The sequence below is a fragment of the Oncorhynchus mykiss genome, chromosome 16 (assembly GCF_057628025.1).
Source record: "Oncorhynchus mykiss isolate SJ-2025 chromosome 16, ASM5762802v1, whole genome shotgun sequence".
NCBI lineage: Eukaryota > Metazoa > Chordata > Actinopteri > Salmoniformes > Salmonidae > Oncorhynchus > Oncorhynchus mykiss.
Window position 1 is genome coordinate 14,012,938 of NC_143037.1, and position 27,904 is coordinate 14,040,841.

At 43.3% G+C, this 27,904-nt stretch overlaps 1 protein-coding gene across 9 annotated transcripts in view; it reads left to right on the plus strand.

The window, feature by feature from the left end:
* Positions 1-27,904, plus strand: part of ccser2b (coiled-coil serine-rich protein 2b) — a 121,957-nt gene that overhangs the window by 30,104 nt on the left and 63,949 nt on the right. For all 9 annotated transcript variants that reach the window (XM_021564846.3, XM_036946256.2, XM_090201968.1 and 6 more), the window contains exons 2-3: positions 8,132-9,621; positions 9,792-9,979. In XM_021564846.3, the coding sequence (XP_021420521.3) occupies positions 8,172-9,621; positions 9,792-9,979 (1,638 nt within the window). In that variant the 5' untranslated portion in view covers positions 8,132-8,171. The remainder of the gene's footprint in view (positions 1-8,131; positions 9,622-9,791; positions 9,980-27,904) is intronic.

Consider the following 27,904-nt stretch of genomic DNA (forward strand, 5'->3'; position numbering starts at 1 on the left):
TATATATATATATATATATATAAATACTTTTTTTCCCTCACAATTTTCCATCCAAAAATGTGGAATAAGCAAAGGTGTTGATTTCTGGTCAAACATCTACCAGAAATAGTTTTCAAAGGTATTAGAAATGCACCAAAACACAATGTTGAACTAAAGGCCACAGACAACTAATATCAACACTTATATTTAGTTGTGGAGGACATTTTCTGCTTTCTGTAAGTTTAAGAAACATTGCCTTGTGCCGTGAAATTCTGTAACCAAAAACTATTGGCAAATTTCTCCCCCTCATGAGGAGGGAGGATGATCAAAGTTCACAGAAGTAACAAGGTAGTACTTTTTAATGATATTTTGTTTATGAATTATTAAGTGATTAAAACTAGAAATTCCATTACCAAATTGGTAACAGAATTTCCCAAAAATTGGTAACAGAATTTCTGAAATTGAATGGGCTACAATGAGAAATCATAGTTGTCACAAACCACAGTTGGGTTCACAAGTTAGGACAAGCACGGTACAGCACAGTAGATTACAGTAATTAAAAGTATAGTACAGTACAGCAGAGTAGAGTATAGTTCAGTACTGTACAGCAAAGTAGAGTACAGTAAAAAGTAGAGTATAGTAAAGTACTGTACAGTACACAGTAGAGCACGCTAGAGTTGAGTACACTAATGTACTGAACTATACTGTACTCACTGTATTGAACTATACTTTAATGTACTGAGTTCTTATGTGCTGTACTTTGATGTCTGTGTTTCATGAGTTTGGACGTCTATGATTGGTTCAGATTTGGTCCAGTCCGGACCAACTGAATTTGGTCTTGTTTGGGGGCAGAGCTCATTAAAATAATAGCCAGTGTGTAGAACAATACCCAAATATGAAAAGGAGGATATTGCATATTTCTACCTTTTGTGTACCTATTTAGGATACATTACCATGAAGAGAATGACATTCATATCCATAATTATGCATTTTTCTGTCTTACAGATCAGGGACCGATGATGAAATTATGTTTACCGCAATTCCGTGACGGGGTGTAAATCCACTTCACTTACTGTAGTTCAATAACCAAAATAGATTTTTATTTATTTTGGTGTCAAGTCAAGGTGTCATGTCATAGCTGACACACCATTCTTTCTGCAGACATCTTTAAATATTCAGTCGGAGCAGATACAGTATTTAAAGAGGTTTTTAGAAAACGTGAACACACAACAAACTGAGGGAGATTTTATTGAAATTCTGTTACCAAACTTTAAATCTGCAAAGTTCATCCAGTAAATGTGTTTTTGTAACATTTTGTTACAAATAGTCCTCGTACATAAGAGTACATGGTTAGTTAAACTTTGAAATCAATGTTTTTTGTTTTGTTTGGCATACATTTTTAAGTGAATAATCTGTGTCGCTGTTACCGTGGAATTGCCCTTTGGTAATACCTCTGTGAATGCATGCCAGCCCCTATCCCACTCCTTATCATTCATGCCCACAGGGCATCATCCACATGACGGTACGGTTGTTTGCATGGAAGCTTTTGTGTATTATCAGTCTCCCATAGACATGGATGTGTCCCAAATGGCACACTATTGTATTTATTATGCATCCCCATTAGCTGTTGCCAAGGCAGCAGCTACTCTTCCTGGGGTCCATTAAAGTTAAGGCAGTTATATATATCTTTTTAAATACATTCATAACAGTTTTCACACAGTGAACTACTAACAGTGCACTACTTTTGACCAAGGTGCCATTTGGGATGTAGCCATCGACTTTATTCCTCTCCTCCAAGTTCTCTCTGTATGTCTCTCTGTCTTCTCTGTTGCTGCTATGCTATGTTGTCGTCTTAGGTCTCTCTTCATGTAGTGTTATGGTGTCTTTCTTGTCGTGATGTGTGTTTTGTCCAATATTTGTAATTTTTAAACCCAGCCCCCGTCCTCTCAAGGAATAGCGTCCCACCTCGACAACAGCCAGTTAAATTGCAGGGCTCCAAATTCAAAACAACAGCAATCCCATAATTTAAATTCCTCAAACATACAAGTATTATCCACCATTTTAAAGATAAACTTCTTGTAAATCCAACCATAGTGTCCGATTTCAAAAAGGCGTTACTGTGAAAGCACACCATGTGATTATGTTAGGTCAGCACCTAGTCACAGAAAACCAGACAGCCATTTTTCCAGCCAAAGAGAGGAGTCACAAAAAGCAGAAATAGAGATAAAATTAGTCACTAACCTTTGATGATCTTCATCAGATGGCACTCATGGGACTTCATGTTACACAATACATGTATGTTTTGTTCGATAAAGTTCATTTTTATATCCAAAAATCTCAGTTTACATTGGCGCGTTATGGTCAGAAATGCATTGTCTCAAACAAACCTCCGGTGAAAGTGCAGAGAGCCACATCAAATTACAGAAATACTCATCATAAACATTGATAAACGATACAAGTGTTAAACATACGAATAAAGAAACTTATCCTTAACCTCTCTAGGGTATGTGGGTTAGGGTTAGAATGATCTTCATCAGATGACACTCATAGGACTTCATGTTACACAATATATGTATGTTTTGTTCGGTAAAGTTCACATTTATATCCAAAAATCTGAGTTTACATTGGCGCATTATGTTCAGTAGTTCCAAAACATCCGGTGATTTTGCGGAGAGCCACATCAATTTACAGAAATACTCATAATAAACCTTGCTAAAAGATACAACTGTTATGCATGGAATTTTAGATCCACTTCTCCTTAATGCAACCGCTGTGTCAGATTTAAAAAAAACTTAACGGAAAAAGCACACCATGCTATAATCTGAGTATGGCGCTCAGAGACCAAAACAAGCCAAACAGATATCCGCCATGTTGTGTAGTCAACAGAAGTCAGAAATAGCATTATAAATATTAACTTACCTTTGATGATCTTCATCAGAATGCACTCCCAGGAATCCCAGTTCCACAATAAATGTTTGTTTTGTTCGATAATGTCCATAATTTATGTCCAAATACCTCCTTTTTGTTTGCGCGTTCAGTACACAATCAGACGAAAAGTCAAAAAGTTCCGTTACAGTCAGTAAAAACATGTCAAACGACGTATAGAATCAATCTTTAGGATGTTTTTAACATAAATCTTCAATAATGTTCCAACCGGATAATTCCTTTGTCTGTAGAATTGCAATGGAACAGAGCTAACTATCATGTGAACGCGAGACTGAGCTCGTGGCTCTCTGGCAGACCTCATTCCCCCCTCCTTCATAGTAGAAGCATCAAACAAGGTTCTAAAGACGGTTGACATCTAGTGGAAGCCTTAGGGAGTGCAATATGATCCCATAGACACTGTATTCGATAGGCAAAGAGTTGAAAAACTACAAACCTCAGATTTCCCACTTCCTGGTTGGATTTTTTCTCAGGTTTTTGCCTGCCATATGAGTTCTGTTATACTCACAGACATCATTCAAACAGTTGTGTTTTCTATCCAGGTCTACTAATTATATGCATATTCTAACTTTTATGGCTGAGTAGCAGGCCGTTTTTAATTTGGGCACGCTTTTCATCCAAAATTCCCAATGCTGTCCCCTAAAGAAGTTAATGCAACTGCTGTGTCAGATTTCAAAAAGGCTTTACGGAGAAAGCACACTTTGCAATTATGTTAGGTCTGCACCTAGCCACAGAAACTCATACAGACATTTTCCAGCCAAGGAGAGTGTCACAAAAGTCAGAAGTAGCATTAAAATTAATCACTTACCTTTGATGATCTTCATCTGGTGGCACTCCCAGGTCTCCATGTTAGACAAATGTTCGTTTTGTTCGATAATGTCCCTCTTTATGACCAAATACCTCCTTGTAAGCTCGTTTTGTCCAGTAATCCGAATGCTGAAGTCCAGACGAAAAGTTTTTAAAAATTACAATAAAAGTTAGTAGAAACATGCCAAACAATGTTTAAAATCAATCCTCCGGATGTTTTTGTCATAAATAATATTTAAACCGGACAAAAGCCTTGTCAATAGGAAAGGAGAAACAGGGTGCATGGCTGATGAATGGAAATTTCCACTGGCCACTGATTGAAAGTGCAGTATCTCCCTACTCCCTATCTGCCTAAAGACTGGCCACATGTAGAGGAAGCCATAGAGACCGCGAACTGGATCCTAAGTCTTTGTATGGTCGATAGGCTTTCAATGGAAAAACAGCCTTTCAAAATAATAGTACTTCCTGGTTGGATTTTCCTCTGATTTTCGCCTGCCATATCAGTTCTGTTATACTCACAGACATTATTTTAACAGTTTTGGAAACTTTAGAGTGTTTTCTATCAAAATCTACTAATTATATGCATATCCTATCTTCTGGGCCTGAGTAGCAGGTAGTTTAATTTGGACACGCTTTTCATCCAAAATCCTGAATGCTGCCCCCTACCCTAGTGAAGTTAAATACTCTACATGACCAAAAGTATGTGGACACCTGCTTGTCGAACATCTCATTCCAAACTCATGGATATTAATATGGAGTTGATCCCCTCTTTCCTGCTATAACAGCCTCACTCTTCTGGGAAGGCTTTCTACTAGATGTTGAAACATTGCTGCAGGGACTTGCTTCCATTCAGCCACGAGCATTGGTGAGGTCGGGCGCTGATGTTGTGCGATTAGGCTTGGCTGGCAGTCGGCGTTCTTCCACACCGATCTCGACAAACCATTTCTGTATGGACCTCGTTTCGTGCATAGGGTCATTGTCATGCTGAAACAGGAAAAAGGGCCTTCCCCAAACTGTTGCCACAAAGTTGGAAGCACAGAATCGTCTAGAATGCATTGTATGCTGTAGCATTAAGATTTCCCTTCACTAGCCCGAACCATGACATTAGAGCCCCAGACCATTATTCCTCCTCCATCAAACTTTGGAAACTCATTTCATGAAGGTCCGGACTAACAGTTGACGTGCTGACGTTGCTTCCAGAGGCAGTTTGGAACTCTGTAGTGAGTGTTGCAACTGAAGACAGACAATTTGTATGTACTGCGTGCTTCAGCACTCAGCGGTCCCATTCTGTGAGCTTGTGTGGCCTACCACTTTGTGTCGTTGTTGCTCATAGACGTTTCCACTTCACAATAACTGCAATTACAGTTGACTGGGGATAGCTCTAGCAGGGCAGAAATTTGATGAACTGACTTGTTTGAAAGGTGGCATCCTATGATTGTGCCACATTGAAAGTCACTGAGCTCTTCAGTGACTCCATTCTACTGCCAATGTTTGTCTGTGGAAATTGCATGGCTGTGTGCTCAATTTTATACACCTGTCAGGAACGGGTTGGGCTGAAATAGTTGAATCCACTAATTTGAAGGGGTGTCCAAATATTTCTGTATATATAGTGTTACATACTTTTGAAAACGGTAGACCCCCCCCCACTATAAATGTAATTGTGTGCATAATTTCCAATCACCCATAAATTTTTGTTCTTTTTTAACTATATTTTCCTTCTTTATTATTTTCCACGACCTCCCCTAATTAGAGTAAACTAATGGACAACAATACTTAGGTTTCTACTTCCAGCTTACATACTGTAAACTATATACATTTTACGGACACTGTACATTTTACATGACTTATAATTTAAAACATTTAAAAACAATTCAGCTACCCTTTCTCTGAAAACCATCCAGTTTTGTATCCCCTATATATATACACACACACACACACACACACACACACACACACACACACACACACACACACACACAGTGGGGCAAAAAAGTATTTAGCCAGCCACCAATTGTGCAAGTTCTCCCACTTAAAAAGGCCTGTAATTTTCATCATAGGTACACTTCAACTATGACACAAAGTATTTTTAAGGAATTTATTTGCAAATTATGGTGGAAAATAAGTATTTGGTCACCTACAAACAAGCAAGATTTCTGCCTCTCACAGACCTGTAACTTCTTCTTTAAGAGGCTCCTCTGTCCTCCACTCGTTACCTGTATTAATGGCACCTGTTTGAACTTGTTATCAGTATAAAACACACCTGTCCACAACCTCAAACAGTCACACTCCAAACTCCACTATGGCCAAGACCAAAGAGCTGTCAAAGGACACCAGAAACAAAATTGTAGACCTGCACCAGGCTGGGAAGACTGAATCTGCAATAGGTAAGCAGCTTGGTTTGAAGAAATCAACTGTGGGAGCAATTATTAGGAAATGGAAGACATACAAGACCACTGATAATCTCCCTCGATCTGGGGCTCCACGTAAGATCTCACCCCGTGGGGTCAAAATGATCACAAGAACGGTGAGCAAAAATCCCAGAACCACACGGGGGGACCTAGTGAATGACCTGCAGAGAGCTGGGACCAAAGTAACAAAGCCTACCATCAGTAACACACTACGCCGCCAGGGACTCAAATCCTGCAGTGCCAGACGTGTCCCCCTGCTTAAGCCAGTACATGTCCAGGCCCGTCGGAAGTTTGCTAGAGAGCATTTGGATGATCCAGAAGAAGATTGGGAGAATGTCATATGGTCAGATGAAACCAAAATATAACTTTTTGGTAAAAACTAAATTCGTCGTGTTTGGAGGACAAAGAATGCTGAGTTGCATCCAAAGAACACCATACCTGTGAAGCATGGGGGTGGAAACATCATGGGGCTGTTTTTCTGCAAAGGGACCAGGACGACTGATCCGTGTAAAGGAAAGAATGAATGGGGCCATGTATCGTGAGATTTTGAGTGAAAAATGCACGGGCATTTTTTAAATCTTTATTTAACTAGGCAAGTCAGTTAAGAACAAATTCTTATTTTCAATGACTGCCTAGGAACAGTGGGTTAACTGCCTGTTCAGTGGCAGCTCGGGGGTTTGAACTTGCAACCTTCCGGTTCCTAGTCCAACGCTCTAACCACTAGGCTACCCTGCCGCCCCATTGAAGAGGAAACGTGGCTGGGTCTTTCAGCATGACAATGATCCCAAACACACCGCCCGGGCAACGAAGGAGTGGCTTCGTAAGAAGCATTTCAAGGTCCTGGAGTGGCCTAGCCAGTCTCCAGATCTCAACACCATAGAAAATCTTTGGAGGGAGTTGGAAGTCCGTGTTGCCCAGCAACAGCCCCAAAACATCACTGCTCTAGAGGAAGATCTGCATGGAGGAATGGGCCAAAATACCAGCAACAGTGTGTGAAAACCTTGTGAAGACTTACAGAAAATGTTTGACCTCTGTCATTGCCAACAAAAGGGTATATAACAAAGTATTGAGATAAACTTTGGTTATTGACCAAATACTTATTTTCCACCATAATTTGCAAATAAATTAATAAAAAAACCAATGTGATTTTCTGGATTTTTTTTTTCTCATTTTGTCTGTCATAGTTGAAGTGTACCTATGATGAAAATTACAGGCTTCTCATCTTTTTAAGTGGGAGAACTTGCACAATTGGTGGCTGACTAAATACTTTTTTGCCCCACTATATATATATATATATATAAAAAAAAAAAAAGGAAACGTCCTCTCGCTGTCAACTGCGTTTATTTTCAGCAAACTTAACATGTGTAAATATTTGCATGAACATAACAAGAGTCAACAACTGAAGCATACTGAACAAGTTCCACAGCCTTACAACAGGCCTACTACAAGCCCTCAGTCAGGAAAGCTGTGTTGTAATTGGCTGAGTAGCATTGGGATTATTAGGGGTGTGGTACAGTATCTAGTATGGCATGTGGTTGTACTCCACCAATTCCTGACTCTCAGTGCCTGCCCCTGCCAGTTAACCACTAGGTCTGCACACACCCTAGCCTTTTGAAGCACCAGGGCACTTTAATGGGCACAGTAAAGACTGCTTTCCCAGAACAGACGTTATTGATCTTTTACAGCTACTTTGCACTAAAGGTTTGTCTGTTTCTCCTTAGCTTGAATAGAATATTCACAGAAAGTAACCGACTGTCATTTATTTTACTGCATTTTGATAGTCTTAAAGTCTACCTCTACGTTTTATTTTGTGTTAGAAATAACAGGTTTGGGCTGGTAAAATTTTAGCACGACATGTTCTCAAATCTTTCTGCCTTCCTCGCTCTATTTTTCCTCCTTGTTCTGTCTTGGCCTCCCACTCCTCCTCCTCCTTCAATGTATCTCTTTCTCCTCCCCTTCTCTAAATGTCCATCTCTCTCTCTTTCCCTCCACAGCTCTGCCAGCCCAGCACACCCATGATCCAGCAGGCAGCTGATGGAAGATCCGGTTCCCAACTTGCCCACCATGGTCTCCAGGCTGCCCAAGTTTGGCTCGCGCCCCACGGCTGTGGCTGCCACCGCCCCACTGACCAATGGGACCCGCCACCACCCTGCCTCCAGCACCACGGGCAAAGGGTTACTCTTTGCCACCACCAGGCAGAACGGAACAATCCGGATGTCCTCCTCCTCCTCTCTGAAGTGGAAGAAGGGGAAAGGGGGATACCCTGTGGAGAGGGGGGGGGACTCATGGGAGGAGGACAGAACTGGAGCTGGGCATCAACCCCGACAACCGCAGCACTTACCAATGGTGGTACGGGAGATTAAGAAGCTGTCTAGCATGCCTGCCACAGTTAAGGTACAGGGGTGTGCTTCCCCCTGCCCCAGGACTATACGCTCCAGAACTGGGTCTCGCGGGGCTGTCCCCAAACAGGCCTTGTCTGGACAGAGTCTCGGCAATGGCAAAGCGGGTCTCAAAGGCCAGGCGGGTGGTGGTGGGCGGTCTGGGACCGGTTCAGTCAGGCGGGGCCAAAGCCGTGGTTCTCCCCACAGCAACCTGACCAGCAGCCTGTCCCAGTCCAGCGACAGCCTGGAGACGGCCACAGAGGAGAACATGGTGCGGTCCCAGAGCCTCACCCACGTCAAGAGGATCCCCTCCTCCACCGAGCCACCCATCATCCGCTCCTACTCCTTCAACAGGTCCTCGGAGCTGGCCAAGGAGCTGCCCAGGCCTCTAGCCAAGTCCCCGCTGGTCAAGACATCTCCCCTGGCCAGACCAACCCCTGTGCTGAGTAGTGGGGGGAGAGGAAAAGGCCTACATCTTAGTAAGTGTGGACCTAGACCAGTGCCAGGCAGGGCTGGGTTGGAAACAACTAGCTGCATCTTGCCAACCATCACACTGAGGAAGTCCTTACTACCTAGTTCAGCCTCCTCCACCACCAAGTCTTCGGCCCTCAGCTACAGGCTTACACGACCCTCCCTCATCAAGCAGCCTTACCTTGTCCTGGCCCCCACCTCCCAGAAGGTCCATGGCAACAGAAAGGAAAGCGAGGGGAGGAGGAACTCGGTGGAGATGCCCGCTGTCACCCCAGACCTGACCAACATCACTGACAGCCCAGGGAGTACCCCAGAGGGCCTGCTAGAGGAGCCTGTGGCCCCCAGTGTAGTCCATCCCCTGGGAGAAGGCCTGGAGGACATGTCACTCTCCTCCACCTCCTCCCTGGAGCTCAATGACACCAGCGAGGAGTACATGGACGATTTTGACAACCTGGGAAATGGAGGAGACGGCATTCTGCTGCTCCCGGCCCAGAACGGAAGGCTTGATCAATCACAGTCTGACTTGGATGATGACAACGCAGACGTCAACCGACGGCACGGTGGAACCTCCATGACTGGCCTTCACAGCTTCCTGTCTGACAGTGTGGACTGGGCCAGGATGGGACTCACTGGTAAGATTTCACATTCATCAAAATAATATACTTAAAAGACTATGGGCCGGTTTCTCAGACACAGGCCCTAAATGACATACCATAATACTAACCAAAACAAATGAACTAATATTCCCTAAGTGATTAGGTAGCAGGCGAGTAACACCTCTTCCTTCACCTCTCTGTTTTAGGGGGGTTGTCTCGGCGTACTAGCCAGGCCCTGTCTGGGGGTGCAGAATACCCCCTTGGCTCATCTCTGGACCTGTCCCCCTCAGACTCTGGCTCGGGGGGGACCTACATGTGGGACGAGGAGGGTCTGGAGGCCCTTGGGAACATCACACACCCCTGTGGGAGTTACAACTCAGACCTCAACAGCATGGTGGGTCTGGATATAATACAATACCATTTAATATAATACACTATATATACAAAAGTATGTGGACACCCCTTCAAATGAGTGTATTCGACTATTTCAGCCACACCCGTTGCTGACAGGTGTATAAAAGCAAGCACATCGCCATGCAATCTCCATAGACAAACATTGGCAGTAGAATGGCCTTACTGAAGAGCTCAGTGACTTTCAACGTGGCAGCGTCATAGGATGCCACCTTTCCAACAAGTCAATTCGGCAAATTTCTGCCCTGCTAGAGCTGCCCCCGGTCAACTGTAAGTGCTGTTGACCGGGGACTCACAGAACGGGAGTGCTGAAGCGCGTAGCTCGTAAAAATCGTCTGTCCTCAGTTGCAACACTCACTACCGAGTTCCAAACTACCTCTGGAAGTAATGTCAGCACAAGAACTGTTTGTCGGGAGGTTCATGAAATGGGTTTCCATGGCCGAGCAGCTGCACACAAGCCTAAGATCACTATGTGCAATGCCAAGCGTCGGCTGGAGTGGTGTAAAGCTCTCCGCCATTGGACTGCGGAGCAGTTGAAACACGTTCTCTGGAGTCATGAATCCGGTACTTGCCCAAATGCATAGTGCCAACTGTAAAGTTTGGTGGAGGGTGAATATTGTTCTGGGGCTGTTTTTCATGGTAAGGACTAGGCCCCTTAGTTCCAGTGAAGGGAAATCTTAATGCTACAGCATACAATTACATTCTAGATGATTCTGTGCTTCCAACTTTGTGGCAACAGTTTGGGAAAGGCCCTTTCCTGTTTCAGCATGACAATGCCCCTATGCACAAAGCGAGGTCCATACAGAAATATTTTGTTGATATCGTTGTGGAAGAACTAGACTGTCCTGCACAGAGCCTCGACCTCAACCCCATCAAACGCCTTTGGGATGAATTGGAATGCTGACTGCGAGCCAGGCCTAATCGCCCAACATCAGTGCCTGACCTCACTAATGCCCTTGTGGCTGAATGGAAGCAAATCCCAGCAGCAATGTTTTAACATCTAGTGCAAAGCCTTCCCAGAAGAGTGAGGCTGTTATAGCAGCAAAGGGGGACCAGCTCTATATTAATGCCTATGATTTTGGAATGAGATGTTCGACGAGCAGGTGTCCACATACTGTTGGTCATATAGTGTAGGTAAATGTCCTCGTTTGACCTGTGTACTATGACAATGTGACAACCTCCATCTTAAAATGCCAGAGCATGGTTGGTTGTGTGGTCTCTGCTTCACCACAATGCCTGCTTTAGTTTCTCCTTAAAGTTATTTAGCTCCCAACAGGATGGATTAAGTTTTAATCCATCATCGGAATGGGAGGCGTCGATCGTCAGTAGTTCTTTGGTCTCTACTGCACGTGTGTTGGAGAACAAGTAGGATGTGTTTCTGTTTTACCGATTGCGCTTAATCCTCGCTGGCTGTCATAATGCATTTAACCTTTGTCCAATGAACTTCTACTTTTACTTACACATCTTTTTTAATAGTCAGCGTTTTGCTTTCTCCTTTGCTGGAGTAGAAAACTTTCACCCTAGCTTGTTCCCTTATGTGGATTATCCTGGGTGATTTGTATTCTAGAGGGTCGGAGGTTGTCCTGCTGCCTTTGACCTTAATGAGCTCACTGCCTGGCGCTATTTCTGTACGGGGTCTCTGCCCACAGTATCACTGTCCCCAATCCTATATCACTACTCAGGACTTCAGGTCCCCAATGGTGCTGGTATTTCTCTGACCAGTGTACTGTATGCAGTCAGGGTTTATGCCATTCAATGCACCATTCTGCTCCTGTACATGTGCAAGACCTCTACATACAGTACTTGTTTTTTCTGTTGTCTGTTTGAATACTTTTAAAGTGCATCTTTTCTTACTAACTAACCACTGACCTGTAAGCGATTGCATGGTCTGCAGCCTATTGATTTCACCAATCTCAGCTTGTCAGGTTATTGATAAAAAAATGTATTGAACCTTTTATTTAACTAGGCAAGTCAGTAAAGAACAAATTTTTATTTACAATGATAGCCTACACCAGCCGAACACGGAGAACGCTGGGCCAATTGTGCGCCGCCCTATGGGACTTCCAATCACGGCCGGTTGTGATACAGCCTAGATTGCATCAAGGAAGGAAGGAGGTAGTGCCTTGGTCTGCTGTCAGTCCTTGTTATCCAGAATCCTTTGGACTTCCAACTCTGACGTCACCCTGTTGAAATTTAAAGGATCCCGGATTGTACTAACCTTGTGCATTACCAATCTAAGTACCCAACTTCCTGGATTTTAGCAAATGAATCAGTGGAATGATGTTTAATTCGAGGGCACCTATTGGCTGTTGCCACGGGTGATTTCTCTGAAGCCTATCATCTGTCCAGAAAGAAGGATGCAGCCTCAGGACCAGAGGCAAGCAGAAGGATTATATTGCAGTCATTACTGTACAAAGCACTTCTCTGAAAAGTGCTGAATCATTATGGGGCAGCATTATTATAAGACGAGAGTCAATACACATTGCAGCTCATCTCCAGTCATTCGTTTTAGTTAGGTCATGCAAAATACCTGGATTTGTTCCTTTGCTTTTGCTTCTCTATTGGAAATGAAGTACTTACAGTCCAGAACCTCTCAATACCCGTTTAGTGGCTTAGTTCACAGCTCGGGTCCCGGTTTCTCGTTAGCGATGGTACATAGGGTTTAACGATGCATCTTTCCTACAACGGCCGAAGATATAACAGTACGTTCGCGAAATGCATCGTTGAGGCCTGTGTCGATACTGATGGGATCGAAGGACAGCACTGCTCTTGGATCAGCGTTCTCCGGTTTCAATCTTACCTTTATCATTCGAATGATTCCACAATACTGACGACGGATCAGCTCCTAGAGAGATACGATCACCTATAGCAGCATATATTCAGGCATCTTATTCTAATGCTTACCCTATGATAATGCACTAAATCAAGATTTGGCACATCATTGCGCACGTTACAGATCATGAAATATATTGAGTCAAAAATGACAGACAGTAGGCTAGCGTACAAATAGCTAAATAAAACTCAATTGAATTAACATGAACTTGATTTCAATATCATTCAAATATGTAGCTCTATGTAGACTATAATGTACCTATAGTTTAGTACACTCATCTCAGTTTTTATTTGAAGCGTCTTCATATCCTTGTTATACAAAGAAATGGACAACTTTGCATTTGTAGTCACTGTCACGTTTGTTCTGAAGTTATCGGCGGTCACAGAAAGACAGATAACATAGCGGTGTTGTGTTTGGTGGCGATATTTTGTGTAGAAAGGGGGGAAAAGACATCTCTTCTTCAAGTGGTCTGAGGGGGTCGTTAAATAACGAGCGCTTTCAAGAGCAGCCTTAGTAAAGGTGGTTTTGGGAAAGAGCTCGGTGCTTCTACGAAGGTTCTAACAAATAAAGTAGCCTTAAGGTGCTTTTGGGAAACTGGGGCCCTGGCCTATTTCCTTATATATTCAGCACAGCTCTTACTGTGATTTTGGCTGGGTTGTATTTAGTCTGATCATTTGGGGATTTTCCAGGAAGAGCACCTTCGGACAGGATAGACATATTATGACGTAAAGTTTTGACCGTTTTTACGAATCATTTTGAGTCCAACAGTTGTGACCCACGTCATCTAATAACATTGGCCTATAATCATCTCATGGGATCTCAATAGTTTGACTGCAGCTAATCAGCGCCATAGACACACTGTTGTACAGTACATGCATGTCTGTTGGTATGTTTAAAGTTGTACTTGAGTGACCTCTACTGGAGACTGTAAGCACGGCCACTGTTGCACTCAGCACCGTAGGCTTTTACAGTACGCTGTCTCTGTGCAGTACAGAAAAATCCAGCTGTAGGATAGCATAGACGGGTTGGTTGTTTAGCAACAAAAGCGAGGCGTACGCAACTATGTGGCAAAACAGATTTAGATTAGCGGTCACCAACCTTTTCTGAGTCGAGTCAAAATGAAAGCTGAGATCTACTGCTCAGATTTAGAAAAAAACCCATAAGCTTTCAACATTAACCAATTAAAAACAGTTCTGTAGTAGCAATGAGGTTTGTGCAGTAGGTTATATGCCCAATACATAATCACTGCATATTGGCTATGGTTGAATCACCCTGCCAATGTTGTTATTTTCAGACCATTAAAAAATAGGTATATGATCACACTGATAATAGATCATTTGTTGTATTACTTGTGAGGCACAGCTGTGTGAGCATAGTATGCTTTTTTAAAGTTTTTACTGGACTTAGACTGACCATCAGATGCAGGCCACCCGACTCATCGTCCCTCCGCTCTCCCTCCCTCGGCTGAGAAAAGGGTCCAGCTGATGGCGAAACTCAAGTCGCACTGCATTATTTCTGCCTCATGCACCAATTCATACTGTTACCCCTGTGACCAGAGAAAGTGAAATAGTGATATTAAAAAAAGACAGGCTGCTAATAATAAGGCAAGCTTCTGGAAACACTTTGCTCTACTCATTCATTGCAGCTGCAGTGCTAGTTATAGTGGAAGTGGGGAGAACATGCATTTTATGGCTTGTAAAAGTGTTACCAGTGCCGAATAACAACTTTAAACATGAACTTACTCCATAAAATCAGCAGCTATTTGTTGAGTCTCTCTCTAGTCATGGTTTTAAACGTTTTGAAATCTCACAGTATCAACTTCTCTGTGCGTTGGAGGCTTCTTTTTTTACAGTCTATGGCTTGAGGAAACTGTCGACACAGTGATCTGATCTATTTGATTGGCCAGCGGTAGGCCTACAGGTGCACTTGATTTTCTCTCTGGCCTGCTGGGTATGCAGATTTCTACCTTCAGACACATGCAATTGTTCAAAAAGGAAACACAGTGCCTTCCCGGCAGTAGGCTGCTGAATCAAGTGCACCTACCGCCAACAGCACTAAACAAATATTTTAAAAAGGAACGGAAGGCATTGGATTTTTTACAGATACAGTGGGGCAAAAAAGTATTTAGTCAGCCACCAATTATGCAAATTCTCCCACTTAAAAAGATGAGAGGCCTGTAATTTTCATCATAGGTACACTTCAACTATGACAGACAAAATGAGGGAAACAAATCCAGAAAATCACATTGTAGGATTTTGAATGAATTTATTTGCAAATTATGGTGGAAAATAAGTATTTGCTCACCTACAAACAAGCAAGATTTCTGGCTCTCACAGACCTGTAACTTCTTATTTAAGAGGCTCCTCTATCCTCCACTCATTACCTGTATTAATGGCACCTGTTTGAACTTGTTATCAGTATCTAAGACACCTGTCCACAACCTCAAACAGTCACACTCCAAACTCCACTATGGCCAAGATCAAAGAGCTGTCAAAGGACACCAGAAACAAAATTGTAGACCTGCACCAGGCTGGGAAGACTGAATCTGCAATAGGTAAGCAGCTTGGTTTGAAGAAATCAACTGTGGGAGCAATTATTAGGAAATGGAAGACATACAAGACCACTGATAATCTGGGGAGACACGGACAGGGACGTGGACAGAGCCAGGGACGTGGACAGAGCCAGGGACGTGGACAGAGCCAGGGACGCGGACAGAGCCAGGGACGCGGACCGAGCCAGGAACGCGGACAGAGCCAGGGACGCGGACAGAGCCAGGGACGCGGACAGAGCCAGGGACGCGGACAGGCAGTCGGAGAGAGACAGAGAGAGAACCAAGCCCTCTAAAACTGTCATATCTGCAGCTCCGGGAATTGCCTTCTGAACGAAAATTGAATTTATTATGAATATCTGCGGGGGTATTAAAGTCAAATAAGTTTAATTATGTCTGTGGTTGTGACATGATCGGGCCCCAAGCCGCGCTCACCCAGTGGCGGCGACTGCCTTGGTTTCTTCAGAGGCTTGTGATTAGCTTTGAAAAATGAAGGCCTCCTGTGCTGCTCTCTTTTAAAAGGGGACAGAGAGAGCAGTGGTGCTTCACTAGGGACTGAAAGAGCGGTGTGTTAGTTAAAGCACCGGCCCCGGAAGCGTGATATATTCAGCCACAGCTGTTTGATAGCCTTCCACGCTCCTCCAGACAGAGCAGGGAGCCCACTGTCATCATTATACAGTGACTGCTCTTCAAAATACTTCTAGAATCATTTTCAACCAGGCTGAGGTATTTGATTAGGTTTTTCATTTATATTATTCAGTCCAGAGGTGGAAAAAATACTCAATTGTCATACTTGAGTAAAAGTAAAGATACCTTTTATTATAAACTCAAGTGAAAGTAACCTAGTAAAATACTACTTGAGTAAAAATGTTCAATTTATATATATATTTTTTTATTTTACCTTTATTTAACCAGGTAGGCAAGTTGAGAACAAGTTCTCATTTACAATTGCGACCTGGCCAAGATAAAGCAAAGCAGTTCGACACATACAACGACGGAGTTACACATGGAGTAAAACAAACATACAGTCAATAATACAGTATAAACAAGTCTATATACGATGTGAGCAAATGAGGTGAGATAAGGGAGGTAAAGGCAAAAAGGCCATGGTGGCAAAGTAAATACAATATAGCAAGTAAAACACTGGAATGGTAGATTTGCAATGGGAGAATGTGCAAAGTAGAACTAAAAATAATGGGGTGCAACGGAGCAAAATAAATAAATAAATAAAATACAGTAGGGAAAGAGGTAGTTGTTTGGGCTAAATTATAGGTGGGCTATGTACAGGTACAGTAATCTGTGAGCTGCTCTGACAGTTGGTGCTTAAAGCTAGTGAGGGAGATAAATGTTTCCAGTTTCAGAGATTTTTGTAGTTCGTTCCAGTCATTGGCAGCAGAGAACTGGAAGGAGAGGCGGCCAAAGAAATAATTGGTTTTGGGGGTGACTAGAGAGATATACCTGCTGGAGCGTGTGCTACAGGTGGGAGATGCAATGGTGACCAGCGAGCTGAGATAAGGGGGGTCTTGTAGATGACATGGAGCCAGTGGGTTTGGCGACGAGTATGAAGCGAGGGCCAGCCAACGAGAGCGTACAGGTCGCAATGGTGGGTAGTATATGGGGCTTTGGTGACAAAACGGATTGCACTGTGATAGACTGCATCCAATTTGTTGAGTAGGGTATTGGAGGCTATTTTGTAAATGACATCGCCAAAGTCGAGGATTGGTAGGATGGTCAGTTTTACAAGGGTATGTTTGGCAGCATGAGTGAAGGATGCTTTGTTGTGAAATAGGAAGCCAATTCTAGATTTAACTTTGGATTGGAGATGTACTTGCAAAAAATACTCCATTGTCGTACTTGAGTACAAAGTGAAAGTAAATGCTACACATCAAATTCCTTATACTTAGCAAACCAGACAGCACATCCTCCAGGATCCAGTGGAATGTAAAAGGTCCAATGCAGACCTTTTTCCATTTCTGGGTAACAATTCATTACCTTAATGGGATTGTTTTCAAATATAATGGTCAAAAAGAAACAAAAATAGCTTCTTAGCAAATAACAATTTTTCAAACAAGATGTCACCAGGCAGGTCAAAACGCACAGTTTGTAGTGGTTAAGGTTCTGCATTTCAAGAAGGCAAAAGTAGCTTAGTAGTAGTCTTTTGCAAATGAGTGTACAAAACATTAGGAACACCTGCTCTTTCTGTGACAGATTGACCAGGTAAACGCTATTATCCCTTATTGATGTAACTTGTTAAATCCACTTCAAACAATGTAGCTGAAAGGGAGGGGACGGGTTAAAGAAGGATTTTTAGGCCTTGAGACAATTGAGACATGGATTGCCTTTGAACAGGGTATGGTAGTAGGTGCCAAGAGTGCCGGTTTGTGTCAAGAACTGCAATGCTGCTGGGTTTTTCACGCTCAACGGTTTCCCGTGTGTATCAAGAATAGTCCACTACCCAAAGAACATCCAGCCAACTTGACACAACTGTGGGAAGCATTGGAGTCAACATGGGCCAGCATCCCTGTGCAACGCTTTCGACACCTTGTAGAGTCCATTCCCCCGACGAATTGTGTCTGTGCAACTCAATATTAGAAAGATGTCCTTAATGTTTTGTACACTCGGTGTATATACAGTGCATTCAGAAAGTATTCAGACCTCTTCCCTTTTACCACATTCATAAAAAAAAAAAAATTCTCAGCAATCTACACACAATACCCCATAATGACAAAACGAAAACAGGTTTTTCATTTTTTACAGATCTGGGGAAGGGTCCCAAAAATTGTCTGCAGTTTTGAAGGTCCCCAAGAACACAGTGGCCTCCATCCTTCTTAAATGGAAGAAGTTTGGAAACACCAAGACTCTCCCTAGAGCTGACTGCTCGGCTAAACTGAGCAATCGGGGGAGAAGGGCCTTGGTCAGGAAGGTGACCAAGAACCCGATGGTCACTCTGACAGAGTTCTAGAGTTCCTCTGTGGAGATGGTTGTCCTTCTGGAAGATTCTCCCATCTCTGCAGCACTCCTCCAATCAGGTCTTTATGGTAGAGTGGCCAGTCGAAAGCCACTCCTCAGTAAAAGGCACGACAGTCCGCTTGGAGTTTTCCACAAGGCACCTAAAGGACTCTCAGACCATGAGAAACAAGATTCTCTGGTCTGATGAAACCAAGATTGAATTATTTTGCCTGAATGCCAAGCGTCGCATCTGGAGAAGCATGGTGGTGGCAGCATCATGCTGTGGGGATGTTTTTCAGCGGCAGGGGCTGGGAGACTAGTCAGGATTGAGGCAAAGATGAACGGAGTAAAGTACAGAGACATCCTTGATGACAACCTGCTCCAGAGCTCAGCACCTCAGACTGGGGCGAAGGTTCACCTTCCAACAGGACAAAGACCCTAAGCACACAGCCAAGACCACGCATGAGTGGCTTCAGGCAAAGTCTCTGAATGTCAATGAGTGGCCCAGCCAGAGCCCAGACTTGAACCCGATCTAACATCTCTCTAGAGACCTGAAAATAGCTGTGCAGCGACGCTCCCCATCTAACCTGACAGAGTTTAAGGGGATCTGCGGAAAAAAATGGGACAAACTCCCAAAATACAGGTGTGCCAAGCTTGTAGAGTCATACCCAAGAAGACTCGAGGCTGTAATTGCTGCCAAAGGTACTTCAACAAAGTACTAAGTAAAGGGTCTGATTACTTATGTAAATGTGATATTTCAGTTTTGTATTTTTAATACATTTGCAAACATAAAAAAAAAAAGTGTTTGGTTTGTCATTATGGAGTATTGTATGTAGATTGATGAGGGACAGTGTGCTCGGCTCCTGGACCTAGTGTCCCATGCTGGCGTCCGTCCCATATCCTGCTCTGTCACTCTCTGTGCGGTAAGGTCCCTTATGCTAAGGCTACATCAGCCCCTGAGCCGTCCCTCCGCTGAGCACTCTTTTCATCACAGAACCGACGCTGCTCTACGTCAGCCCGCTAAACTGCCAAAGACGGGCCATGTCTAGGCCAGATTTAGCTTCAGTAGACTGAATTGTATCGATGCTGTGTTTCAGTGCACACGGCTGTGATGTTCTAGTCACATGGTTTTATTGGGACATACAGCAACAAAAGTCCAGGTAGTTTGTATGCTTTAATAGCCAATTCATATGTTGATAATGACTTCGCATGATCACCATAAATGCCTGTCGGCGACAGCTATTGATTTGGCTCTTCTAGTCTTGTCCCCAGAAGGTTTTGTTTCCATGTAGCCCACGTTGCTTGTGGGAGACTCCTATTATAGTAGGTTGCTGTACATAAAATGTTGTGTGCAGACAGGCCACAGGGTGGCAGTGTTGGTCCAAGATGGGTGTGATGGCTGGTGAAGGCTATAGCCCTGCAGGCTGTGATAGGCATGTAGGGGAGTCACCATCGCCCTCATTCATGCTTCTCACAGCTCAGATCCCCACCGCCCATCCCCTTATCCTCACTTCCTCTTTCGCTCACTGTCTTTTGCTCTCTCTCTCTCGCTCTCTCTCACACGCGCGCGCACACACACACACACACACACACACACACACACACACACACACACACGAACAGAACTATCTCTAGTGCGTGGGAGAGGGCTAACTCTAGTGCGTGGGAGAGGGCTAACTCCAGTGCGTGGGAGAGGGCTAACTCCAGTGCGTGGGAGAGGGCTAACTCCAGTGCGTGGGAGAGGGCTAACTCCAGTGCGTGGGAGAGGAGTAACTCCAGTGTGTCTGGTCAGACACCTCTTTGTTCTCCGTATTGTTTCACACTATCTAGTTTCTTGGACTTTGTGTCTCTCTTATAAATAAAGCCACCGAGTTGGATGGCATTGGCAGTGCTTGGAAAGTTTTCAGAGGAATATACACTGAAAATATGCTCTTGTGTGTTTCCTCTGCAATGCACCTGTATTATCCACCTGCTCTTGTGGTTTTGTAAAATACAACAGACCATATCTGGTAGAGGATACCAAGTACAGAAGCAGCAAATGTAGTTGTGTTTAATCCATCCAAGGTCAGAAACCTGGCCCCAAGCCCCTAACTATTTCCCTCCTTGGCAGCGTGCTGATGACCCAGAACCTCCCTTACTCCTCTGCATATCTCTTTCTCTCGTTCTCTCTTTCCCCCCCCGACATTCCTCCCAGATCCTCACAGAGAGACTGCCAGAAGCCAGCTCTTTTAATCCCTGCACTGATTCTCACATCAAAGCTCTCTGGGTCTCTCTTGGCCTAATGTTCCGAATGGGCTCTTGATTAGCCGGTAGAGGTGGCAGCCTCTAGGTGTCTTTGTTTTAGTCATTAGGCTAAGCGGAGGCTCAGTCAGCCTATTGTGTCGATACTAAATAGGTCATGTTTACTGTGCATTAGGGACCTGGAATGAACTGTGTGATTGATGGATGGATGGAATGGAAAGCCATACTAAAACCTACAGCGTACAATGGATCCCACCACTGCACAAAACACACTCTGTAATGCACTCTGAAATAATGCATACGCTTAGCTCATCGTTCCCTATTTCAATGTATTGCCCCTTTGTACTCTTATGAGAAGGATAGGAGAGTTAGCCTATGCTGTAATGGCTGTAAGGCAAAAACAACCTCCCATTATAAGCTTTATGGTGACACATAGGTGAAAGGTGACGAATAGTGTTCTCTCCCTGTGAATAAGCGTGGCGATAAGTGTCTCCAGTGTATCTGCAAAGCAACCCCGCTGCCTCCTCCGTGTGGCCTCGAAAGCATACGCCTGTAGTCAGTGCTCTGACACAAGCAGGATTTACTCAGTGCGTGAGCGTAGCGCCCATTTAATCAGGCTCGTGATGGGCCTGACCTTTTCCTTCCACTTTACTGATACTGCTTGACAATGTCATTACCCTTCAGCTCACTCTCTCCCTCTCCTAGCCTCCGCCTCTGACACACACTGCCACAACGCACACCAAGGCACTAAAAGGCTGATCTCTCATCTCCATTACTGTGGTAGACCTTTAGTGGTGGCTAGGACATAGCAAGGCCCATACAAAATTCTGCAACCTCAGTTTGCGTTTGATTAATTTCTGTTTGAGAATGATATTGAATGTTTGGTTCAAACACTGTGGATAGTTGTCTTAACGCAGTGCGCTGGACGAGGCTAGGCTGGTCTCTCAATAAGCCAGTCCTGGTCTGGTCTGTCCTCATGACCCACCCGTTTTTTAGCCCAGTGAGACAGCAGCCCAGAGCCAGGATGGCCGGGTGAGAACATTTTCTGACTGATGGTGAGTGGCTCTCTGTGTCGCACATCACACTATCTTAGCCATTGAGGCACGGTCATGGCCTGGGTCAGCATCGTGTGTAGTGTTCATAGCGGTCAGTATAGTGAGAGACACCCCAATGCCTCTCACTAAGGCCCCGATGAGTCAATGATGTTGACAGGGCCGATGCTGCTATGTAAAACTTTTAATGGGTCTTGTGCAGTTCATTTTGCCTCAATGGACTAAAACAGAACCACTCCTTCACCAAAACAGAGGTTCGGTGAGTCTCGAGGTTACATTGCTCATTAAGTTGTCACTTTGTGTCGTGCGTGGGGAACGACCGGAAGAGGTCGTCTGAATGTTAATGCGATCACTCCACCAGACATCAATCCTTAAATTGGACTCTCTCTCTCTGTGTCTCTTAATTCAATTTGCTTTATTTGCATGCCGTAACAATGTACATATTGCCAAAGCTTACTTTGGAGATTTACAATTTTAACATAATTAAAATAATAATAATCAATCTTGTCAACGTGACAACATTAACAACAATAATCAAGGGTCAAAATAACCATACATTGAACAATAACAATAAGCGTAGAGGACATGTTGCAGGTTGGTTGGTCTGTCAGACACTGTCCCTCATCTCATGGCAGGCAGCAATGTAGTGCGCTGCCAACCAACGGCTCTCTGCGTCCTCCCCCAACAGGACGGGTAGCCTATTCTCATCAGAGAGGTCTTTGGAACGTTGAATAAGGGTTCATTGTTTTATATTTTTGACATTTTGTCAGGAAATGCAGCTCTGTCTCAGGTTCTGCTGTGGTGCAGTGGTTGCACAGCCTTTCCTCTATAGGGAGACAAGTTTTCCTGTGTCGACCCTTCTCAATGGCAAGGCTGTGCTCACTGAGCCTGTACTTTGTCAAGCTTTTGATCAGTAGCTAAGGTCAAATAGCTTGCTTGTGTTTCCCAATAAGTAATGTAGTTTTGTTTTGACTGTGATGTAATTTGTTTTATTCTGATTGATTGGATGTTCTGCTCCTGAGGCTTCAGTGTGTTAGTATAACAGGTTTGTGAACTCAGCCCCAGGACCACCTGGATGAGGGGACTCCTTTCTTTGATCAGCTCTTGGCATTACAGGGCTTGGTAATGATATGAGAGGGGGTCACTGTATTTTAGATGTTTCCAAAACTTAATAGCTCTTTTTTAAAATTTTTATTATTAGTGGATATTGGCCTAATTCTGCCCTGCATACATTGGTTGTAGTTTTCCTCTGGACATGTAGGAGAATCTTACAGAACTCTCCATGCATGGTTTCAATTGGGTGTTTGTCCCATTGGGTGAAATCTTGCTTTGCAAGCGGACCCCACTCCTCACTGCTATAAAGTGCTATTGGTTCAATGACACATTCAATTTGTTTTAGCCAAATGTTAATAGGTATTTCAATTAGAATTGGTTTATTAATGGCGTAGAATGCCCTGCGTGCTTCCTCTCTGTACATTCACTGCTTCATTTAAGGTGTCTAGTTGAGCTCATTTTTAAACCTAAGTAATTGTAGTGTGTAGTACTCTATATATTTTGTACCAATTTATAACTTTGGTCTAATTCCCTGAGATCTGGATCTTCTCTGGAAAATCATTAGTTTTTTCTTTTGGGGGTTTACTGCCAGGGCCCAGGTCTGGCAGTACTGCTCTAGCAGGTCCAGGCTCTGCTGAAGGCCATGTGCTCTGTGTGACAGCAGGCACATGTCATCTGCGAAGAGCAGGTGTTTAACCTCTGAATTGTGGAGGATTTTAGCTGAGTATTTTTCTAGAATAGTGGCCAATTCATTGATGTAAATATTGAAGAGTGCAGGGCTCAGATTGCAACCCTGGCGAAGGCCCCACCCCTGGTTAAAGAATTATGTTATTTTCTTTCTTATTTTGATGCTGCAAGTATTGCCAGTATACATTGTTCTGGTACACGTTTACCGCCAGAAACCTGTTTTCCTGGTCCATTTCTCTGTCCTCAAATATGTATTTGCCTTCCCTTGCAGATGCCTTTCTTTGTTGAGTAGCTGAAATGCCTGGTTACAGCGGTATGCCAGGCAATAGCATGGTCTGTGTAAAATAACAGGTTTGTAACAGTCCTGTTGTGTGAGCAGTCTACAAACAAAGTTTGTAGAATTCTACCATGTTTAAAATGGATTCTTCCCTTCTCTGATTTTGATTTCTGATGAAAATTAAAAAAGGGGCGGGAAAGTCTGTTGCTGCTGCTTCTAGCTCCAACCAGTAAACAATTGGAGCTAGCCAGTAAGCTAGCTGACAAATTTGAATTTAGCTAGCTGGCACGATTTAAGATTGACAGAGTGTGAGTTAAAAGACCAATCTTCCTCCTGTGTTGAGCTTCAGTTGTACAAATTGATTACCTCTATGTTTTGGTAATTTAATGTTTTTAATCTCACTCTTAACAGCTGTCTGTCTTGTCGCTCTCTCTCTCCCCCTAAAGACAGCTTTTTGGAGTCTTGTACTCTCTCTGCAGTTCCTGCCTATTCAGTAACTGTCACACGCCATTGGTGAGGCGATCCTCCTCAAATATTGATGAGGGAGAAGTGTGTTCTCTCACTCCAACAGTCCAATAATCATATTTAAGGCTGTGGATTTCTCTGGTGTGTGTGTCCCAGAATATAGTCATATTTTGAGGGTTGTTTCACTCTAACAGCTGTGTCCATCAATTGAAATAAACATTGATGAGAGAGGGAGAAGGGTGCCCTCTCCCTCACACAGTCCAATAACCACTTTCTAATGCTGTGGATTTCTCTGGTGTGCGTTGATACATGTGTGTGTGTGTGTGTGACTCCCAACAGTTGGGTCACATTTTGAGGGTGGTTTCACTCCGACAGCTGTGGTCATGAAGCGAAACATGGAAGCAGCTTTACAGGCTGCTTTTAAATTAGGTCCAGATTGGGGAGGCATGAAATAATAGATTTAAACTAGCTCAGGACTTCAATTCCCATCAGCCCTGAGATATTTCCAGTCTGGGCAGTTATATAACAAGTGGAGTGGGACAAGATTGAATGGTTATACTGGGTCACAAAATTGTAATAAAAAAAAAAAAAACTTTTGACCAGCTCTACTCCCACTGTCTCCTGCGGGAACCCTTGATGACCAGACTTGTCTATGTCAGGACGTACAATGAAGGTTGTGTCTTTACTATCATTAAATTGAAGACTTCGTTTTTATCAAAGATTCTCTGTAATTAGTATTACGCGGTCAAACTGATTAATCATGTAACTGTAATTAACTAGGAAGTCGGGTCACCGAGGAAAATATTCAGATTACAAAGTTATAATTTCCTAAATAACTTTTCAGATATTTTCATATATGATCCATAGTCTTCTGATTAATGAATTATTTACTTTACCTCACGTTAGTCTCATTCCAAACGTTGTAAATTGTTGGTTATCTGCACAAACCCAGTCTTCACTATGAGTCATCCATACATCAATTGTCTTAAATCATTTATTTATTACTAACTAAGTAATTCACAGAAATGCATAAACTAACTAACAAACAAACAAACAAAGTCAATATGGTTACAAGAAATGATAAGGGAATGTGCCCTAGTGGGCTAAACCGGCATCGCGGCTTGGTGGACAAAACGGGGAGTGGGGGTCAGCTGAGAAGTCACTACAGAGTTGATAATTATAACAATTGGAATGCTAATCCTTTGCACATGAACACTCACTCATTCGGGAACAATTGCAATCAATATATATATTTACGCTCAGTGTGTCATCTTGATCGCTGTTGAAAAGTTGTTTCTTTTGTAGAATTGTCTCTCTCTCTCTCTCGTGGTTAGAGGGGATAGTTCAGAGCGACATTCATTCATGTTGTAGAATGGATGTTTCGGCGATTGTCATTCTTCGAGTTCAATTATACCGAATTCCTAGCTGCAGACTAGTAATTAATATCAAAGACTTGCTCTTATTCTGTCGGTATCGATAGTCTAAGAGTTTAACCACGTGGTATGGTTAAAAGATTCAGCAATGGTCTACAACCTTTGTCCCCTCGTAATGGAGGAAAACATGGTCTACTTGAGAATTTCTCAAAGTTGGGTTTTATTCGGAATTTCAGAAAAGGGGCTGTCCCAGGATGCCTGACCCTAACTGGGCTCCTGGGCGGTCCTCTTATTTAGTTCAACTCAAAAGGGAATTGGAGTTTCCTTCATTAAACAGTCCAAAATCACATTACACAATTTTACAAGCAGTATCATACTCACTCATTCATCTTATACAACAATTAGATGTAAACCTCAGATATGAGGCTATTATATAAATAGCGTTATGGTAATGTGGCCACACCGTCTCCCATGAGCTTCCCCAAGTTGTAACAAACGGACCAGTTCGTAGCTGGATTCTTCACCGATCTTTTATACCTTCTCCAGGACATGAAATTTGTTCGGACCTCAAGTTCTGTGAGGTGGAAGAAATTCCTTTGTTCTCTATGAAACTTAACTCTCTCTCTATACTGTGTGGCCATGAGGCAGGGTCTTCTCCTCAGGAATTTACGACCTCTCTCTGACCACAGCAGCCTAGTTGAAGGAGGCAAGGTGGAGGCAGGGAGAGGGGGGATGGGGCTTGCTGTACCCAAAGAGGGCAACGTCATGACAGTTGGGTCAGGTGTTGAGATGTGTTATCCGCTGACGGATAGAATACTCTATTACGGTATTCATACTGATATGGCCAAGGCCGAGTATTTAGGCCAGCATAGTATTGGTTAAATTCCATCTACTTATCGATTCAATAGAAAAGTTAGAAATCTGTGTGGAGGAAATAATCAAGCTCATATCTGCCCGTTGAGCGGCGTTCTCATAAATGTGCAGCTGTATGAAAGAAAAGGCCTTGTTTACAAGGTCTTCACAGATTGCATTTGTGGAACTCTGCTCTGCCATTGTACTTTGCCCGCCGGTTGGAGAAGCCACTCCATTGTGAGAATAAAAATGAACCCTGCAATATGAAATGAATGTTTGCAAAAAGGCCAAAACACATAGACAGAAAGTTGTACACTCTAAAAAAGATACACACAAGCCATTGAAGAGGAAATAGCAAGGCTACTCTCTAAACCAGGTTGTGGACTTCTTTTGAATAGGATGCTCTAATGAAATCATGGGGAGGGGGATTGGGCCTAGTAGAAGTGGTATAAAGATACTCAGTGTGCCAGCCAAGCTGTCTTGCATCAATTGAGGAAGGACAGCTTAAGTGTACCGGATCCAGAACAAAGAACACACATCTCATAGTGTAGGCCAACCTGGCCATCCGGCTCAAAGGACCAGAATTCTCCAAAGACCGGAATTGGGTGAAATGGAGTTCAATGAAAGCCTCTGCTGGCGGGAGGGCCTTTCGAGATTTGTTTCTAGATCGGTTTCATGGGTACAAGCTAGGCATGGCTGTATACCGACTGGGGTGTTTAGACATACCAACAGTCCTTGTTGCCTAAATTGTTTTGTGCTAAATAAATAGATAATATTACATTTTCTTTATTTTGTGGTAATGGCGTCCATCTTGTGCACTTCCGGTAATACTATATACCCCGGTATGGTACAGAAACGGTATGCAAATATGCATAACCCCCAGTACAAGTGGGAGATCTTAAAGGGACAGCACCCAATTGTCATTCACAGCTCAAACTCGGGTGAGCCTTTTAATACTTATCCCATCACTTGAATAATGTTTACATACTCCTTGACTAATTTCATATGTATATACTGTATTATATTCTACTGTATTTTAGTCAATGCCACTCCGACATTAGTCATCCTAATATTGATATATTTCTTAATTCCATTGTTTTACTTTTAGATTTGTGTGTATTGTTGTGTTAGATACAGTGCCTTGCGAAAGTATTCAGCCCCCTTAAGTTAATACTTTGTAGCGCCACCTTTTGCTGCGATTACAGCTGTAAGTCACTTGCGGTATGTCTCTATCAGTTTTGCACATCGAGAGACTGACATTTTTTCCCATTCCTCCTTGCAAAACAGCTCGAGCTCATTGAGGTTGGATGGAGAGCATTTGTGAACAGCAGTTTTCAGTTCTTTCCACAGATTCTCGATTGGATTCAGGTCTGGACTTTGACTTGGCCATTCTAACACCTGGATATGTTTATTTTTGAACCATTCCATTGTAGATTTTGCTTTATGTTTTGGATCATTGTCTTGTTGGAAGACAAATCTCTGTCCGAGTCTCAGGTCTTTTGCAGACTCCATCAGGTATTCTTCCAGAATGGTCCTGTATTTGGCTCCATCCATCTTCCCATCAATTTTAACCATCTT